Here is a 20,902-nt window from a genome sequence, read left to right as displayed (position 1 = left end):
AATCCGGGGCGACCAATATGACTTGGGCCCGGTCTTGGCGAATCTTCCTCAGAACCCGAGGATTCAAGGGTATGGGAGGACACGCGTAAAGGAGTCGAGAGCCCCAACTCAACTGAAACGCGTCCCCCAACGCTCCCTGCATCGGATACTGAAGACTGCAGAATGACGGGCAGTGAGCATTCTCGTGAGTGGCGAACAGGTCCACCCGAGGAGTTCCCCACATCCGAAAGACGTGACGAACCACCTCCGGATGGTGCCTCCACTCGTGGTCGGCGGAGAACTGCCGACTGAGACTGTCCGCACGTACGTTTAGAACCCCGGCCTGATGATTTGCCATCAGACAAATCTGATGGTCCTGAGCCCAGGACCATAGACGCAGAGCCTCTCTGCAGAGACAATGCGACCCCAATCCTCCCTGTTTGTTGATATGCCACATCGCGGTAGTGTTGTCCGTCAGGACTTGAACCGACTGACCGCGAAGGGAAAAGAGGAAGGCCTTGAGCGCCAAACGAATCGCCCGCAATTCCAGAAGGTTGATGTGAAGCAACCTTTCCTCTGGAGACCAAAGACCCTTGATCTCCAGATCCCCCAGATGAGCACCCCACCCTAGGGTGGATGCATCCGTAATCACTGTGGCCACCGATGGAGGTAGATGGAAGGGCTTTCCTTGAGACAGATTGCCCTCCCCGCTCCACCAAGACAGATCCGCCGCAGCTTCTCTGGAGATCCTCACAGACTCCCTGAGATCTCCCTTGTGCTGATACCACTGCCTGCGGAGGCACCACTGGAGTGCCCTCATGTGCCAGCGTGCATGGTTGACCAACAGAATGCAGGAAGCAAACAGACCGAGCAGGCGAAGGACCTTCAGAACTGGAACGACCGCTCCATTGTAAAACAAAGGAATCATTTCATGTATGTCGAGAATCCTTTGAGGAGGAGGGAATGCTCGACACATAGTAGTGTCCAGTACCGCACCTATGAACAGGTTGCGCTGAGAGGGCACCAGGTGAGATTTGGGCACATTTATCGAGAAACCCAATTTGAACAACAGCCGAGTCGTATCTTGCAGATGATGTACCACCTTCTCTGGCGACTCCGCTTTGATAGGGGAAAACCGAGATCCCCGACCTTCTGAGATGGGCTGCCACCACTGCCATCACCTTCGTGAAGACTCGGGGTGCAGTAGTAAGACCAAACGGAAGGACCGCAAACTGATAATGTTGCGACCCTACCGTAAACCGGAGATACTTCCTGTGCGACTTCAGGATGGGGATGTGGAAATACGCATCCTGCAAGTCGATCAACACCATCCAGTCCTCCTGATTCAGCGCTTGAAGAACCTGAGCCAGGGTGAGCATCTTGAACTTCTCTTGCTTTAGAAAAAGATTCAAGATTCTGAGGTCCAATATCGGACGCAATCTGCCGTCCTTTTTCGGAATCAGGAAAGACCGGGAGTTGCATCCCTGACCCCTTTCCTGCTCTGGAACCACCTCTATCGCACCTTTTTGGAACAACTTCAGGACTTCCTCCTGCAGGAGAAGACGGTGGCCCTCCGAGCAAGCCCCTTGACAAGGAGGGTAATTTGGCGGGAATTCCCGAAAGGGAAGGGCGTACCCATTTTCTACAAGATCCAGAACCCAGAGATCTGTGGTTACAGATTCCCAATCTGGTAGAAAATGGGTAAGCCGGCCCCCCACAGGACCAACATGACTTGGAATGGCGGATCTAGGGCTGCTTTGCAGTGGTGGGAGGGGCTGAGGAGGAGGAGGAGGAGAGTTGACGGCCACGTGCGCGACCCCTAATTCTACCTTTGAATCCTCTAGACGAGGAACCTTGCTGCTGCTGTTGCTGCTGCTGGGTCTGTCTGTAGGATCGAAAGGATGCCCTTCCGAACCCTCTGTACCTTTTAAAAGACCCCCTTGACTGGGACTGAAGGCCCAGAGACTTAGCCATTGCCTTGCTCTCCTTGAAACGTTCAAGAGCAGCATCTGCCTTTTTGCCAAACAAGCCAGATCCATCAAATGGCAAGTTCAATAGAGTCGACTGCACATCCTGGGAAAACTCCGAAGACTTCAGCCACGCACTCCTCCTAGTGGCGACAGAAGATCCCATGACCCTTGCCACTGAATCCGCCGTGTCCAGCCCACTTTGGATTACCTGGCGTGCTGCTGCCTGGGCATCAGTCAAGATCTCCTGAAAACCAATCCTATCCTCCTCAGATAGTTTTGGCGCCAGCTTTTTAGCAGAATCCATAAGTGCATGTACATAACGTCCTAAAAGGCATGTGGCATTCGTTGACTTCAGAGCCATGCTGGCCGATGAAAAGACCTTTTTGGACGATTGATTCAACCTTTTAGCCTCTCTGTCCCCCGGAACCTGAGGAAAAGCACCCTTGGATTTCCCTGAACAAGCCGCCTGAATCACCAGGCTCTCAGGTGATGGATGCGATGTCAAGAATTCAGGGTCCCCTGGAGCTGCCCTATACCTCCTAGCAACCGTCTTGGAGACTGCAGGAGCAGAAAAAGACTTACACCACACCTCCAACACAGGGTCAATAATGGCCTCATTAAAAGGTAACAAAGGTTCAGAAACTGCCGTAGGAGAATGTAACACCTCAGTCAAAATGTTTGATTTAAACTCCGTTGTTGGCAACTGGAGATCAAGCAGTTCCGCAGCTTTTCTGATTACCGCATGATACGGAGCCACATCTTTGGAGGGTTCATCAGACGGAGAAGTAATCTCCCACTCAGGAGACAAATCCAGCCCACTAGCTTCCTTAAGCTCCTCGAACACTTCATCCGACTCCATCAGCTCTCCTTTCTCTGCTTCCTCCAGAAGGTACCTCCGCTCATCGATCACCCTCTGAGCATCCCTTCTGGACCGAATCCGTACCAGCGGCGTCGGCGGCGCCGTGTTCGAATCCGACGGAGCCGGTGCCGAACGTGGATCCGCAGGAGCAGCCGGCGTCGAACGAGGTCGAGCCGGCGCCGGTGAAGATGGAAGCGGCGTCGACGTCGGTAGATGCCAAGACGGCGTCGCCGGAAAGAACGGCATAAAGGGGGCCTATAGATAGACTTGCGGCACCCCCAAATTAAACGCCATTGGACCCATCGGACCCGCAGGTGCACCAGTGGTGTACATGGCACTAGCGAATACCCCGTACATGGCATTTAAATAATGCAAGGGGTCCTGACCTGGACCAGGGAAAGCAGGGTACTGGTCAGTCATCACCGGACTCGGGCCAACCGGCGCCGACGGTGGAATCAACGGCGTCGCAGGCTCACCCGGGACTTGAAGATCTTCAACCGGGGCCGGAGATGGAGCCGGAGATGGAACCGGCGTCGGAGTCTGAGCCGGCGCCGGAGAAGCCGGAGCCAGGGAAGCCACTGGAGAAGAAGGACCAGAAGGCGAATCCGGCAGAGGAGAAGGAGACACAGAGTCCCTCCGAAGTCGAGATGGCGACTTCGACGCCGAACCCTTGTCCGAGTGGCGTCGAGAAGAGTGCCTCCTCTTCTTCTTATGCTTCTTGGCTCGCGAAGCATGCCCCGAAGTCGACTTCGACGCCGACCCCGACCGAGACCTCGTCCTCGACTTCCTTCTTCCTCTCTTCTCCTTTTTCCTCCTTGCGATGAAGAGCTTTGCTTCCCTTTCCTTGAGAGCCTTCGAGCTCATCTTGCGGCAACTGGAACAACCATCCACATCGTGGTCAGAAGACAAGCACCACACACAGTCCTCATGTGGATCAGTGATCGACATGTGTTTGCCGCACTCACGACAAGGCTTGAAACCCGACTTCCTTGTCAACATCCTTGAAAGAGAAACAGAGAAAATCCAGAGATAACACAAGTAACAATGAAGCTACCAACAGCGATTCCCGAAATCCGTTGGCGTCGACGGCGCGTAAAAAAGGGAACTGACGTCATCACGCCGACGAGGTCTTCTTATAGAGCCGGTGACGTCAGCGGAGTCGCGAGCGGAGCCGTGCCTCTGTGACGTCGTCTTCGACCTCATCGGCGTGGACTGCTACAAAAGTTTCCGAATGTTGCTGGCGCAGGGGATATTCACAAGGTGAGGAATCCACTGGCAGATGTATCCATCAGAAAAATGGGGGCATGTGCTTCTTTCAAGCCCTCAACGATTCAGAAAAGGTTGACAACCCCTTTCATGAGTTGTAAAAACTTTTCTGACACATAAAAAGGATTTTGTATATAGTGAAAAGGTATTATGCGGTTGCAAAGCCAGATTCACAGGCTTTGTGACCACAAACAAAACCGGAGTGCATGAGACCCTTAGTTCGAACATAAGTCACCAAAAAATTTACTTTGGGTCAAAGTTTGAAGAACTTTGACCATTGCAATTTGTGACTACCACAACCCGGTTCGAGCACCCAAAGTAGCTACAACCTAAGTTAGAATAGAGAATTGGTCTAGTGTTAACGGCAAGGGAAAACAGTTGTCAGATACAGCATTTCTCTAAATTTTACCAAATTAAAAGTTTTTGAATCAAATAAAAATGTATACACACTTGATACTTTACAACTAAAATGCCACACTAAATGTTTCAAACGATACATATTTCAAAATAAAAATGGCATACTTTCAACCTTGATCCAGCCGGTCCAACTTTCAGTGAGACAATTCTCCAACAAAGGTGTGACATCAGTAGGAGCACTACATACAGTCTCTAACATAGCATTTATCATGGCACATTTCCTTTTTGTGTCACCAACCTGTTTGTGACTCAGAAAGATTACTTTTTCTTTCTAAAACAAAAATTGCTTATGGTATTAGGAAGTGAAAGAGCGTGACCTTATCATTAGAAGCTTGGCGTTATAGGTTTCTGTGTTGTTCAGATTTCTGCCTTTGGCGGAAGCTCAAAACTGCAGGCGATTTGAAGAGTGCAAGCAAGTTCTGGCGGTTCTGTTGATTTAACACCCCTAGAATTATGCAAGAGTGTCATACTATCCCCTAGATTCAAAGTAATAATTGGGTTCCAATATGTCTAAAAATTAGTACGAAACTTCGCTGGGCACACAATTCCAATTTAACTGAATCTCAGATAATGGATAGAAATGGAAACCAGTGTCTTGGGAAAACACATAGAAAGTAGCATAAAAATGCCAGTCTCAAAACTGCTGCTAAAATAGTGGATACAAGTCTTTCCCTGATTCAATTTGTCCCCGGCCTTGACTCTGCCTGGTGGAAACCATGAGCGCACCATCTGATCCAACCCAGAGTCTCCATGTTTTGTCACTGGTGGAGTGATCTGTGTCCAAGCTCGGCTCTGGGCTGTCAGAAAATCTGGGCCTATAGTATCGCTCAACTGCATTTACCTGTGCATCAGTCCCTTGCCAACTCACATCCCGTTCCAGCCAACACTTATCTGGGAAGTAACGCTCGATGAGAGACAGATCCTGAGTCCCTTCTGTTTCCTCAGGGGCCAGTCTCACAGACACAATGAGGTGACAACAGCAACTGGCATCATCTAGGCTTCTAGAGGCTGACCGTAGCTTGCCAGTGAAATATGCAACTGTGTCCACCAGCAGAGCTGAAAGGCGAGCTACAACCTGCTGTCCATTGTTTCCAACTAAAAATTCATCCATGCCATCCAAGATGACAAGAGATGGGGAACTCCTTGTGTTCTCGTGCATCGCAGCAATGAGGGACAGCAGCTCCTCAAGAGACCGTGGATAGACAAAGTGAATCTTCTGAAAAGTAAAGTTAGAAAAAGAAAAACATATTAAACAATGTTGTCAGCAAAAGCACATACTACAGGGTTAAAACTGTATTATTATTATGCTCAATCAAGTCATTGGTCACTTTGCATTTGATCCCTATGCATCCATACGCCTAGGTAAAGGTGGCTAATTTTACGAACATTTAAGGGCTTTTCTTTTTCCATTGACTGAACTAAAGAGGAGGGAAAAGGGTGATGTTTTCTGTAAACTAGTATAATGCCTACTGTGCTTCAGGAGAGAGTAATCTGCTCTCTACTGAAAACTGGATTCCTAAATCTAAATAAGTCGCCACGTTCAATTGTAACAGGGGTGTAGAATTTAATAAAATATCTACTTGTCCATTGTACAGTTTGATTCATAAAACTACCTGTCATGTAAAACAATCCACTTTTCCTTTTGGTGCGATGTAGTGCAATGTCAAATTAGGACAGCACTCATTATATAAGAGCTCTGATAAAAGCCTCTCTGATTATGCCAGAGCTCATACTATAGTAGGGTTTGAGTACTAGCAATTCACATATTGTGCCACCTTTCCACACATGCTGGTGCTGGAGGTACCAGTAAGCATTAGTTCCAGGATTGGATTGTCTTTTGAGTCTGTGCAAACCTACTTAAATGCATGTTTTTGGGATTTTCACCAGCTCTTCTCAAATCTCTTCCCATACTGAGAAAGCTTGGAAATGTATTCCCGACAAGGCAGAAGTCAAATTTCTTACAGGGATGTGAAAAAAGTGATTCATGGGAAAGGGAAGTTGTAAATGCTCAACGCATTTTCGCATGAGCACAATCATCACATATATATTTTCTCATGCTAAAATGCAGTGCACAAAACATTTTCTAGGAGTACCATGTTCTGGCCTACTTCTGTAAATTCTTGGTAATTCATTAAAGACTTAAATCTACACTCATTAAAAGACAAATACCATGGGAACACCATAGTAAATTTCTTTAAGAAACGAGCCCCATATTAGGTCTGGTGTTAACCAACACCTTTAATTTTTATTAAAATTCTGTCTCTCTCCCTCTCTCAGCTGGCTACACTACGAGTGACAGCATTGTGATTTTATCACAAGGAGCATATCAGCACAGAAAGTAGTTTTGTTCAGTGCCAGACACTACTGTGGCAATGAGTGCTTTCTGAGACCCAAAAATATTTTTGCCAGTATCTGTTATAATAGTGAGGGCTCGGCCGTTCCCACAACAATAATGTTTTGTGTCAAAACAAGACACCCATGGATAAAACCTAAAGGCTGACAGCCAAAGTCGAACCTACTGACTTTGCCAATGCTTGTTTATTATCATGTTTCCCATAACCTTGTTAAAACTGTTTACACTGATTTTCCATTATAATTTTTGGGGGAAATACTGGCATGCATCAACACATTTAACAAAATGATGCTTCAAAGAAATGGTACCTAAATGCTTGTGACATCGGGGTGCACAGCCTTTGGCTTTGCTTATATTGGTATGTTTTTGTCATTGTTTAAGGCAAAATCCATTGAAAGATGGCAGCCATGTGTATGAAAACATGTGTGTGCATGGCAAACATCCTGAAATCGTTTTTGTTGTACTTGATCAAAAAAAATACTTCTAAGATGGTGAACAGTATGTGCCTGCATCCAGTCTGCCATCTTTTTTGTTGTACTTTATTATTAATCCATTCTTCAAAAATGCCGCACATACATATCTATGACTGACAGCAGCCTGGAATCAGTGTGCCGATGCTCATTCTCCACAAAATAAATGTAAAAAAATAAAAGTGAGAGCTGGGTCTCTGGGTGGAAGTATACAGGGAGAATGAGGAGTGGGGGAGACTGAGAGCAGGGAGTCAGAGAGGGGCATATGAATTTTAATATGCATTGACGAAAGGAGACAAGTGAAAATAGTCTCTCGTGCTCTGGGACCTCATAGGATGCGCTAGAGGAACAAGTTACTTACCTTCGGTAACGCTTTATCTCGTAGAGACTCTATCTAGCTGCAGATTCCTTACCTTTGAATTTCCCAGGCGTCAGGCTGGAGCCAGAAACTTTTGCTGAGAAATACCCCTTGGGCACGACGTCGGGTGGCTTCATTCAGCTCCGTGTGTCACCGATGACATTGATAGCGTCGGTTATGAAGTCGCGGTGCCTACATGGCACCACCCAGGTGCGCGGAGGTCAGTACTTTTCGTTTTTCCACGCCAGAAGCGCAGAGCCACGAAGTGAGTGACGTAAACGTGTGCAAAACTAGGGCTTTGAAAGGGGAGTAACCCTAGACCTACTATATCAGTCCGCAAAGCGTGGAAGCATGGGTGGGGCTGTAAGGAATCTCAAGCTAGATAGTCTCTACCAAATAACGCATTACTGAAGGTAAGTAACTTATTTATCTGATAGAGACTTCTAGCTGCAGATTCCTTACCTTTGAATCGGATACCCAAGCCATACCATCCCGGCGGTGAGTTGCGGACTTATGGACTAAACTAAAAAGTCTTGCAGGACCGAGCAGGCAAAGTGCCCATCTCTGCACACTTGACCGTCAAGGCAATAATGTTTTGCAAAAATGTGCAATGATGCCCACATCGCTGCCTGACAGATGTCCTGGACTGGGACACCCCGTGCCAAGGCCATAGTCGCCTTTCCCCTGGTGGAGTGGGCTCTTAATCCCTCAGGGAGCTGCTTCTTTGCCAAGACATAACAAATTTTAATGCAGAGAACAACCCAGCTAGAGGGAGTTCTTTTCTGAACTGCCTTTCCCTTCTTTGCTCCCACATTCCCCATAAAGATTTGGTCATCCACCCGGAACCCTCTTGTGCGGTCAAGGTAGAACGACAACGCTCTTTTTGGGTCCAGTCGATGGAGATGCTCCTCTTCCTTAGAGGGATGTGGAGTGGGGGGGGGGAGTGATGGACTGACCCAGATGGATGGGGTCACAATCTTTGGTAAAAAAAGATGCCCTGGTGCAAAGCACCACCTTGTCCTGAAAGGACATAAAATAAGGAGGCGAGCTGGATAACGCCTGTAACTCGCTCACCCTGCACTAAGAAGGCTGATTTGATGGTCAACAGCCGGAGGGGACAATTACGCAAAGGCTCAAAAGGAGCACACATCAAATACATGAGGACCAAATTAAGGTACGATTGTGGCATAATAAAGGGCGTGGGTGGAAATAAGTGAACCAGCCTTTTTAGAAATCTATTTACAATAGGAGATTTAAAGAGAGAAGGTTGGTCTGGCAGCTGCAAAAAAAGCAGACAGAGCAGAAAGGTAACCCTTGAGAGTTCCCAAAGCAGAGCCCTGCTGGGCAAGGGTCAGAATGAATAAAAGTACAGTAGAATGAGGAACAGAAAGATGGTCAGCAGACCTTTCTGTACAGCATAATACAAATTTCTGCCAATGGCAGGCATATACCGACTTAGTAGAGGGCCGCCTGAATAACATTACAGACCTCGGGAGGAAGGTCAAAAGCCATCGACTGCCGCCGCTCAATCTCCATGCATGGAGGCGCAGAGTTGACAGGTTCGGGTGGAGAACCCTCCCCTGCTGCTGCGACAGAAGATCCTCCCGAAGGGGCAGCCTGATCGGAGGATCTACACTCATGCTCAGCAGCTCTAGATAGCAAACTCTCCTTGCCTAGTCGGGCGCCCCAAGGATGACTTGGGCCCGGTCGCTCCTGATCTTCTTCAGAACCCTGGGCAGGAGTGGTATGGGCGGAAAGGCGTACAACAGGCCTGAGCTCCACTCGTGACGAAACGCGTCGCTGAGCGATAGCCGCCTTGGAAACTCCAGCGGCAGTACCGCTGACATTGCGCATTCCCTTCAGAGGCAAACTAATCCAACCAGGGTTCTCCCCACTGCTGAAAGCGACCTTGCGCCACCTCCGACTGGAGACGCCATTCGTGATCCGCTAGGCATCGACAGCTGGGATCGTCTGCCCTGGCGCTCAGAGAACCTGCCAGGTGTTGAACCACCAGGGTTATGCCCTGATGTTCCAGCCACGTTTCCCTGATGCTATGCCCACTGGAACTTCAAGTCCCACTGCAGAGCCTGCATACTCCATCTCGGGTGTCTTATCAGCAGGATGCGTAGGCCATGAGGACCAACAGCCTCAGTCAACCTCAACAAAATCCAGGATAGAGCTGAAATATTGGAATCATAACCTGAATATCCTGGACTCGCTGCTCAGGAGGATAAGCCCAACCTGCACTGTGTCCTGAACAGCTCCGATGAAAGGGAACATCCGAGAAGGAGTAAGGTGTGACTTCGGCACGTTTATAGAGAATCCCAGCGAATGCAGGAGGTCTGCTGTAGTCTGAAGGTGGGAGACGCCTGCCTGGGGCGAGGAGGCCTTCAACAGCCAGTCGTGGAGGCAGTGGAAGACTGAAACCCCTAACCTGTGCAGATGAGCTGAAACCTCCACCATCACCTTGGTGAACACCCGAGGGGCACTGGTAAGGCCGAAGCGGAGCATGGTAAACTGAAAGTGACTGTGTCCTACCTTGAACCGTAGGTAACGCCTGTGGCCAGCAGGAAGGGAATGTGAAAATAGGCATCCTGCAGGTTCAGCGCTACCATCCAGTCTCCTTGGTCTAAGGCAAACAAGACTTGAGCCGATGTGAGCATTTTGAACTTGTCCTTTTTGAGAAACAGATTGATGGTCCGAAGATCCAAAATAGGCCAAAGACCCTTGTTCTTCTTCGGAATCAGAAAGTAGCGGGAATAACAGCCACTGCCTACTTCTGAAACTGGAACCTTTGCGCCTTTGACCAAAAGAGCCATAACTTTCTCTTGGAGCAGATTTAAGTGATCCTCCACCAGCCGTTCCTGACTTGGCAGAATAGTAGGAGGAAAAGAAAGGAAAGAAAGAAAACAGCCCTCCTGGACGATCTGCAAGACCCACTTGTCTGTTATAGATCTCCGGCGGGGGAGATGACGACGAATTCTCCCACCCACTGGAGTAGTGTGGTCCTGCAGAATCAGCCTAGGAGTGCTTGGAGGCTGCGGCTGCTGGGGGCAGTGTGGCAGACTACTTCTGATCTCCATTCTGAGGACGGAATGTACCGCGTCCACGCGCTGCTTGGAAAATCGGGACGGTGGATAGGCTAGGGCTGACGCGACTGGAAACCCCTTCCATTTCCACGAAAGGAAAACTGGCCACGAGGAGTGGAGAGGCCCAAGGATCTGGCCGTAGCTCGAGAGTCCTTGAACCTGACCAGGGCCGAGTCAGCCTTTTCCCCAAAAAGGCGGGTTTCATCAAAGGGCATATACATCAGGAGGCTTGGACATCTCCCGAGTAGCCAGTTGTACGAAGCCAGGCATGGCACCTCAAGGCTTCTGTCAATGAAACAGACCTGCCCAGCGAATCGGTTGTATCCAAACCACACCGAATGGTGAATTTTGCTGCATCTCTCCCGTCCTTGACAGCCTGAGAGAGCAAAGCCCGAGCCTCCTCCGTAACTTTTGGCAGCGCTTGCGCAACCGTCTCCCAAAGAGATGTCATCAGTGATGTAATTTGAGATGTCATCAGTGATGTCACTGACCACATCATGAATGATGCAATATGTGACATCATCAGCAGTGCACTGCGGGCGCGTGAGATATAGTTAGCAGAACTAACTATAACAGAGGAATTTCTATGGTTTTGTACGAGTGAAATGGCCAGCTGACTAACACCCCTGAAACTTATGGTTTTTTCTGTGAATTTCTAAGGTTTTTTAAATGCTAATTTCTAACTATAACGTCTCTGAAACCTATGGTTTTTTCAGTGAATTTCAAAGCTTTTTTAAATGCAAATTTTTAAGTGTGATAGTAGTTATACCTATTTTTTTGTACTGATTTTCTACAGTTTTTTTTAACTGTTCATTTATAAATATTTTATTCATTAAATAACATTTTATATTTTTCTGAAAATTACAAAAAAAACATTTTTAAAACATTCAAACTGAAATATTGATTAATTTTGTTGTTTTCGTTTTTTATTTTAATATATTTATATTCTTTCCTTTTAACCCCTTGCATGCCCGCCCCTTTCCCCGCCCAGTGCCGCGCCTTCCATTAGCGGGCGGAGTTCATGACGAGCTGGACTCGTCATGGGCACAGCGCCACCGCAGCCCATGACGAGTCCAGCTCGTCATGGGCACTGAAGGGGTTAAAAAAATTCAATTTTTTTTCGGAGTCGCGCACTCAAAGCGTACACATCACGGTGGGTGCGCGGATTCTAGCCGCCATTTTAGAAAAGTTGTGAAGGATCCGCGTACGGTGTGCGACAGCTGCGTGTTTTTCAGTTACATCATATACATTTAATATTACGTGATGTGCGTGACTGGTATGTGACCAGTCCGCAACTCCTGCTCTCGAGCATTCACGACACATGCACATTACCGTACGAGATGCTTGCGCAGTGGCGGGTCCCGCGTGACGTCATATACGTGCTGGGGCACGCTGGGTGCACGACTCCCGCAAAAAAAGTTTATGTTCCGGAAATGCTTTAGAGCCAGAGAACCAGGTTGCCAGAGCTCTTTAGAGGGAGAGAACCACGTCAGCAGAGCTGCTTTAGGGCCAGAGAACCAGGTCAGCAGAGCTGCTCTAGAGCCAGAGAACCAGGTCAGCAGAGCTGCTTTAGAGCCAGAGAACCAGGTCAGCAGAGCTGCTCTAGAGGCAGAGACACAGGTCAGCAGAGCTGCTTTAGAGGGCGAGAACCAGGTCAGCAGAGCTGTTGTAGAGCCAGAGAACCAGATCAGCAGAGCTGCTCTGTAGCCTACGAACTAGGTCAGCAGAGCAGCTCTAGAGCCAGAGAACCAGGTCAGCAGACCTGCTGTAGAGTCAGAGAAACCAGGTCAGCAGAGCTGCTTTAGAGGGAGAGAACCCGGTCAGCAGAGCTGCTTTAGAGCCAGAGAACCAGGTCAGCAGAGCTGCTTTAGAGCCAGAGAACCAGGTCAGCAGAGCTGCTCTAGCTGACACTGATTCACTGACTGACTACTCTCTACTACTCTCTGCTACTCACTCTCTACTACTCTCTAATACTCACTCTTTACTACTTGCTACTGCTCTCTCTCTACTACTCTCTCTCTACTACTCTCTCTCTACTACTCACTCACTACTACTCACTCGCTACTACTCTCTACCACTACTCTCTACTACTCACTCTCTACTACTCCCCTACTCTCTACTCACTCTCTACTACTCTCTCTCTACTACTCACTCTCCTACTCTCTCTCCGCTACTCACTCTCTACTACTCTCTCTACTACTCACTCTCTGCTACTCACTCTCTGCTACTCACTCTCTGCTACTCACTCTCTGCTACTCACTCTCTGCTACTCACTCTCTGCTACTCTACTACTCACTCTCTGCTACTCTCTCTACTCTATACCTCTCTACTTCTCTCTACCCGCACACACATGCATATATATATGCATTTATATATAAGTATATATATACACATACATATATTAACATATATATATATATAATCTGCATATCTATATAAATACAAATATAAATGCATGCATACATATATGCATACATATGCATGTTATGTACATGAAAGTTTGAAAAACACTAATACAAGCAAAGCTAAAAAGCCACCTAATTACAAACAGAATTGCTTCAACTTAAACGAGGCCGAGACCTATTGCATTTTCAATGCTTGTTTACTTTGGTTCCATCAAGAAGGCATTCAGATGTGTCACACATTTGCCATAAATTCTGAATGTTAGCACTCTAGTTGCTCATTAGATCACTGTAGTAAAGCTACTGCTCACCAGGGAAGTCTGCTGCTGGTATTCAAAGTGCACGTTTCAGTCTACATGTCAGAATTTTTTAATGAAATAGAAGAGGATTTGAGAAGTCACTCAAAATGTGCCCTAATTTTTCTTTCTGCAGCACTAATCATACTTTCTATGGCAAAATGAATCCCCTCATTTTGTTCCTTTTTAAATTAAGTGTTTTAAGAGTTACCACTTTATTCCAATCAAGATGGCTTCAGGTGTGTCATACGTTTGTCATAAGTAGGACTGTTAGCGCTCTAGTTGTTCTTTAGAACACTCTGGGAAGCTGCAGTAGAACACAAAGGAATCAAATGACAGTCTCTGCCATTGTTGGATGTACATGTTTTACTGAGAATGTCAGACTTCATTCTCACATGACTAAAAAAGATAATGTTAATTTACAGACAATATGCTCTCAGTTCAGCTTATAGATCACCTTCCAAACCTCTGTGGGAAAAGCATGAGAAAATAGTTTTCGCTCAAACATGATTCATGATATCCCAGCAGAAGGCTTTTTCACATGGTAAAATCACTTTAGAACACACCACAATTCCTAAAATGAGTATGGTACCATCAACAAATGATTTATAATGTAACTAAAGTCTTAAAACCTTCTATTAACTTCAATGCTTTTTAATGAGGTGCTATCATGTATATTGATCACAAGATGGCTGCCAACACTTCTTGGATGAAGTGCTGACAGCCAATCAGATCTCACGATGAGATGTGTGGTTAGGCTCTGCCCAGATATATCTATGATTTTACTTTTGATTTTCTCAGCAACTACTGAACGGATTTACACCATTTAACCAAAAGGCACGAGTGTGAACCAAGGGCTAGATCTTTGCCAAATTTCGTGTAATTCCGTTCAGCAGTTCGGGCTGCAGCTGTGATTAACGATTCCAATGGAAAATTGCATGGGGAAAACACGTTTTGGGACCCCCCTTTTTTCTCGGCCCCCACTTGTCGAATCACCCCGAGACTTACAGGATAGGAGCGGACCGGAGCGCCCCACCAGTTTTGAAAATTTCGCAAAGTTATTCCAAATAGAATGTTGCGGATTTCCTATGGATAATAGGTGCTAACTAGAACTACCTACTGGCAACCGCCAGTAGGTAATTATATATATATATATATATATTATATATATATTTGAGAAAATCATGAAATCCCCATGACTCCAGAACACCAACTAATGTCCACGTTTGTTTTTGTCAAAGTCTTAATCATAACCCTTATAAAACCTTAAAAATACAGACAAAAGCCCAAAATAATAAACAGTAACCGAACCCTTAAATCGTGTGAATGAAGTCCTTCTACAGACAATGAGGCATCTATTTCATTCCTTATGCCTCCTTCCCCCATTTTTTCTTGTGGGTTAATACTTTAAATGCGTCTATTCCATTACTATATTGCACTTTTGTGACCACTCATTAAAAAACTAGTAGTTTAATTAAACTGGCCAGTGGATGGGCTGTATCCGTAATCAGCGCTCCCTGTCTATACATGAACATTCAGAGACTTCAAGGCTCACGCATCACAAGTTAGATTCCCAAACTTAGCTGTTATTTTGAGCGCTCACTGGTGATGGGCTGAATATCACACCTGGCGAGAACCATTAGAACCAGAACTAAAATCATACTTTGATCAGAACCCCACATTATTCAGAACAGCTCAGAGGCTGCAAAAAGTCCTCCCACCATGTGGGGTCTCTCCTGTACAGCTGCTGGTCTGTACAGGGCTCACATCTGGGCTACTTAAGTAATTTTCCATAGGACATCTGAAAACCAGAACATATTGTGGACTCCGTGATTTTCATGTGTTTAGTGAGGTTTTAGTATTATTTTATTGATTTAACTTGCATTATAAGAGTTTTTATAATGTTACTGATGTGACTTTCTGTAATGTCAACCGTGTCATCACCTGCTTTGATGACACTAATATGCTAGTTAGGTCTCGCTCCTAAGAATTGTGTTACCTCGAGAGCTGTGGAACATTTGCAATGTAAACTAATGGTTTAAAAATTCAGATGTTAAGAACGTGCTTAGTAAGACCCTATGAGCCAGGAAACCCCAGGCGGGACCAAAAATAAATACTCCACATTTTTTTTTTATCATAAGCACTTAATACCAGTGACAACAAACAACCATTGTAAACAACTTACAATTTCTATGTTAGGGTCATATCACTTAATGGACCCAATTCTGCAAGCATGTACTTTCTTCTCACACAGAAAGGTAAGCAGGTATGTACCAAATGACTTTACATCATTAATTGATGGCCTTCTGGGGTACTTGGAACCAAGCAATTTGATCGCTCTTTTCAGGAGTAGCAAAATTAAATAACTTTAAAATATATCTTTAGATTACACTTCGTAGAGGCTACAGATACTTTCTACAGACCTTTTTCTGAAGACATAATGCACAGACATATTTATGTTCTGCCTACATAGTTTGTGGTTCTCAAATAAATATTAATACGGAACTGCCAAGTCATCAACACAATCAGCCTCACACCCACAGTCAGTCTGACAAAAAGATTAATCTCCAATTCTGGATGGCAATTGTCACCTCAGTCAGTCACTGAGTGTGATTAGCAACATAGGCATGAGAGGGAAGTGGTGAGAAGATTTCTGCACCCAAGCAATTCCTGGGCTTCAGCACAAAACCTAGGGCACAGTTAGCATATTACGAACAGGTGTGCATTCTGTAGACCAGTCCGAGTGGTTTCAATTATATTAACTTTCTTCTACGTTCCTGTTCAGATATGAATAGAAATATGAATTATAAGGAGATAATATTTTAGCATTAACAGGGGAAATGCTGTTTAATGTCCGTTCCTCTACTCTTTTCTCGTTCACTTGGAAGAGGGGTGATTAATAATCATTGTATTTACTGGAATAGACAAAATGGAAATAGGCAAATTCACATAGGATACTGGCAGAGAGCTAGTAAATGTTTGTAGTGTGGTCATGAGTGTTAGTTACAGGCATGGAGTGGAAGATGGGGCGTCAAAGTAGCAACATTTGTATGGGTGGTGACAAGGGAAGGAGGCAGGACAGAAGCCCAAGTGCGACCAGCAGCATTACACCATGCACAATTGCCCACAAATTATTAGGACCTTTAGCACAAGCATTAGGTCTTCCTTCTCTGGAGGACAATTGCAAGATAACTTTTCCACCACATGGTCAACCTTACATGTTGTGCCAACAGCATTAAGAATGTTTTAGGGATTCCAAATAAATTTAATCAATCCCAATAAATAGCACTCCTGGCTACCCCGGAAGAAAACAACCATTCTGTCTTAATAGGATCCCAGAGAATGCTTTCTATTTAATTACAGAGAACTCTGCAAAGGTCTACCGTTGCAATTTGATTCTACTAAAAAATACCTTTTAACTAATGTGTATCTGTCAGGCGCCACACGCTTTTTACTTCTGTTCAGACATCAAACAAAATGCCTCCACTGACTTTAACTGAGTCATCAGCTTTCCAAACATACCACCCACAAAAAAAGTGTTAATTCACTCTTGACCTTTATCGGACCACCCTCAAACACTTGACTTCACCCTCATTTCTGAGGCAAGAGGTTTAAAGGTTTAACAAAGCAAATGTCTCCTATTCCAATGTTGGCACCCATGCAAACCTCGCCTGATCCAGTAGTCCAATCGGTTAAGCAGTTGATTCTGAGATATGTATTTATCCTGCAAGTCACACGGGCTCTCATTCCTGCCGGGCTAATTGAGCCTTTCACCCTTCAGCATATACACCATTTGTCATTAATTTTCACACAAAATGTACAAATGCTGCTTTTAAGAAACCACTGAACCCCATTAAGAGTAGGATTTAACGCATATCCATTATGGGGATATTGCTCAGATATTAAACTTTAAAATTCTTCATTTACCTCAACAATTAAGTACATTTATTGAAGGTCAACCCAAACCCAACACTGAATTGTATCATAACTGTAAAAAAAAATTATAAATATATATCCCAAACGTGTTTCTCCTTTTGGAACTGTAGGACCCGTGGAAAGAGGCGCGCGTGCCGGCAGAGCATACCGGCTTGCCATCATTATTGTAAAAGTTCAGTAAGAACGCTCTCACAATACAGCACAACCGAATCGTGTTGTGTGATTAAACAGTTTCCTGCAATAACTGGGTCTATTTGTGCTGTATCCGGAGAGCGCGCCTGCTGAACTTTTACTTTATTTATTTATATATATATATATATATATATATATATATATATATAGTTCCAATTTGATTTAAAGTAAACCATTCTGCACAATTTACACACTAATCCATGGGAAAGACCGGTTTGTTAAAGCGACCTTTATACATCCGTTCAGAGAATTGCGATTGGCCGCCAGTGCTTTAAAATGGACAAATATATAATATTTTCTTGAATAGGACTAACATATGGCGTTTTTATTACTGTGCAAATATGCACACATTTTTATCACAAACGTTGACAAATATGTTACTAGAATGTATTTTTTCAAAATGTTAGAATGCATAAAGTAAAAATACAGATGATTTGCTATGTTATTTTACTGCGTATATTTTACATATAAATTGGTAAAAGTGTTTTTTCCCCCTAATCTGCATTGCCTCATTATTAATGTTACCTACACATTTGCTCTCCCCGATAAAGTGGTACAGTAGTCTCATAAGTAAAATATTTCATCATAAACCTACTGCTTGTGATGACCCAGAAGTTCGTTATTTGACTTGGTTTAGTCGTTTGATACAATGAAAAAGCAAAAAAACAGAAACAACCAACCTTGTTACCACACAGCTGTTGCTGTGTACGTACGTTCATATTTGTTATAAATGCAGCAGCTTTATATATATATATATATATATATATATATATATATATATATCCATCTCAGAGGCGCAACTAGAGCCAAATTTCGGAGGGGGGGGGGGGGGCTGAATCTTTAAGCGAGAGGCAGAGTGGAGCTGCAGGGGCTCTTAGAAGGGGTGAAACAACAGCAAGGTCTCATTAACATGCAAATGGTCTTTTGAGGACCTGTGAAGTGCTCGGGTGCGGCTGTGTGTGTACCCGGGAAGCTGTCTCTTCCCGGACTGACACACACGACTGGGGGGGGGGGGGGGGCTGAGGCCCTTTGAGTCCAATGGGTGTTGCGCGCCTGACATATCTATATACACATATAGTAGCCTTTTCACGCAGTGGCATGCCAGTGTGTCATAATCCCTAGAAGGAAAGCAGCCTGCCCCACTGCACGCTTTGTAAACTCTGAATACAGCCATAGCCATCGTTTGGTGAGCACCAATACTACTGCACCTGCTCCTCCAAAGGACGGGATGTATTAACGGCAGTCCCACCTAGATACACACTTTATTAAAATACGAAGTGACCTCTTTCCTTCCCGCCAATTTCAATAGCTCATTAAACTAAGGGACTGGAATTTAAAGTACTCCTTCGCACCTTCAAGCTAAGAGGGTCTCGCGCGCTCTCTGGAAGCCTCTGCAGTGGGCTTCGCGAAATAAACACTGTCCGTCGACCCTCTTCTGTAGATGAGCGGAGAGCGGCCGCCAGCAGTAGCGAGGTCTTTCCGGAGCTAACTTCCCCCAACAAGAGGCAGGGTCGGTCCTCCGGAGACGCGCGTTCCTGTTGTCCAAGAACTCGCCTGAGCAGCCTAGCCATATCCAACCTAGTACGAAACACCGTGACTCACGTTTTACTGAACTAAAAACATTCGGGCGCTACTTTACGCGATTAGTCATGAAAGAGTACATTATTTTATTGCGAAAAGTCTCGAATGCGATCCTATACTAAGAGTCCAATCAAAGAAAACTTTTCTCTTCTACACTTAGCTTTGCAGGCGTCTTCACTTTTACGGACCAATCACGTGAGGCCGCACACAAGCTACACTTGCAAGACATTGCTGATTGGTACAATTTTCAGTTAGTCCGCCTCTCTTCTATTACTGTATGTTTGTAGTTAATGCAGTAGCCATTTTGGAATGATAAGCCTCCTGCATTCGATTTCAGGAGTAGGCAGGCTTTTTTATTGATGGAAGCTTTTTCAAATTTTAATTCAATGATGTACATGGTAATCTTGTCGCACATGATAATCTTGTTTTTCAGCATTTCTTTCGTACTTTAAAAATAATGACCTAATTGTTGTTAGCTTTTAGTCACATTCTTTTATAAAAAAAAGTATAGCGTCGTTACGCTTTTTATAAACTACCCAATCTCAATATTAATGTCTCATGAAAGCCTTTTTAAAGCGCTAGAACAGATATCTTCTTCAGGCAGGTGAGCGAGGTCTTAAGGTGCATAGATCAGTGCAGAGTAGGTTGTGCTCTCCAATGGGTTTTACTGTCTTTTCCTGGAGTGGTGTTCCCGTTTTGAGGTGTCGCCTAGCGAACGCAGCGCAGCGCATGCGCTGCTTCGCCTTGGCGAACCTATTGTTGTCGGTTTGGTGCGCGAAGGGAGACAAACCATGTGCGCGCACAGAGAGGCCAAACAGGATTACTTTAGAAGCCATCCCAGAGTCAATGGATGATCATCCAACTACCTTAGAAGTCATTTTCACATCACACATCATCAACCTCCTGAAGTAATCGGCAAAGCTTTGAAACCTGTGCTTGATGACTTGCAGATGACTCGAAAATGAGTACCTGATTACTTTGTGAAACAAGATTGTTCTTGATGAGTTGAGGATGAGTGTAATGTTGTGGGAGACAGTGGAACAGTCCACGTCTCCCATAGTGGTAGGGGGTGGTCCTGTTAGACCACCACCCCCCTGTAGTAGTGTAAGAAGAGGTTGGGCTCGGCGTATGCCGAGACCACGTGCACATGTTAATAAAAAGCCCAGGGCTCTGGGCGTGGCTCAGTTCAGAGCTGGCCACTAACTAAAATACGTCTCATAGCGCCGTGATTACCTTAGGCTTGGACCCCGGGCCGCGGCGACGAGGTGGTGTCAGCTTGCTGCTGTCCTGCCTCTCACCCACCGTGCTGTCCCCCGGCTGTCTCCGAGAGCCCGCTCCTGCCCCGCAGCTCCTGCATGTGGCCCGGCTAGCCCCTGCCGAGTGCCTGAGTCGGTCTCCGCGACTCCACCGGCGGCGGCGGCTCTGCTGGCTTGCCACTGGGCTGCTGATGTTTCACCCAGGGCGCGAAGCCCGGAAGAGTGCGCGCGCACGTGCACCCGATGAGTCAGCCCTCGCGCGTCAGAAGCGCTCTTTGCTGAAGCAGGCGCGTGGGAGATCCGGAGGCTGTCTGCAGTGAAGGCACCGGTAAGCAACACAGCGCCACCCTGCTGCCCCCTCTGGCGATCCTGCTGTACTGCACCGGCCCTAGAATACAGCAAGCACATTGTGTGGCCCTGCCCCAGTGAAGGCTCCCAGCAACTGCAAAGCAGTACCACCCTGCTGCCCCCTCTGGCC

General features: G+C 45.9%; 1 protein-coding gene across 1 annotated transcript; it reads right to left on the bottom strand.

Annotated features, from left to right (window-relative positions):
• Positions 1-4,460: 4,460 nt before the first annotated feature.
• On the bottom strand, positions 4,461-19,339 carry SWSAP1 (SWIM-type zinc finger 7 associated protein 1). Its single transcript, XM_085600543.1, has 2 exons — positions 18,940-19,339; positions 4,461-5,707 (listed from the first exon to the last, which is right to left on the bottom strand). Exons 1-2 carry the CDS (start codon positions 19,156-19,158, stop codon positions 5,138-5,140), a joined length of 789 nt encoding a protein of 262 aa, XP_085456669.1. The 5' UTR covers positions 19,159-19,339; the 3' UTR covers positions 4,461-5,137.
• Between the last annotated feature and the right edge of the window lie 1,563 nt (positions 19,340-20,902).

This window comes from Triturus cristatus, chromosome 4_2, assembly GCF_964204655.1.
Source record: "Triturus cristatus chromosome 4_2, aTriCri1.1, whole genome shotgun sequence".
NCBI classification, from domain to species: Eukaryota; Metazoa; Chordata; class Amphibia; order Caudata; family Salamandridae; genus Triturus; species Triturus cristatus.
The sequence above is the reverse complement of the archived record's forward strand: the minus strand, read 5'-3'. Positions and strand labels throughout refer to the sequence as shown.

Coding starts and splice junctions, on each gene's coding strand:
- SWSAP1 (XM_085600543.1), bottom strand. CDS start 19,158: ATGGCTAGGCTGCTCAGGCGAGTTCTTGGACAACAGGAACGCGCGTCT. Junction 5,708..18,939: donor GAGACCCTCTTAGCTTGAAG/GTGCGAAGGAGT, acceptor TTTACTTTTCAG/AAGATTCACTTTGTCTATCC.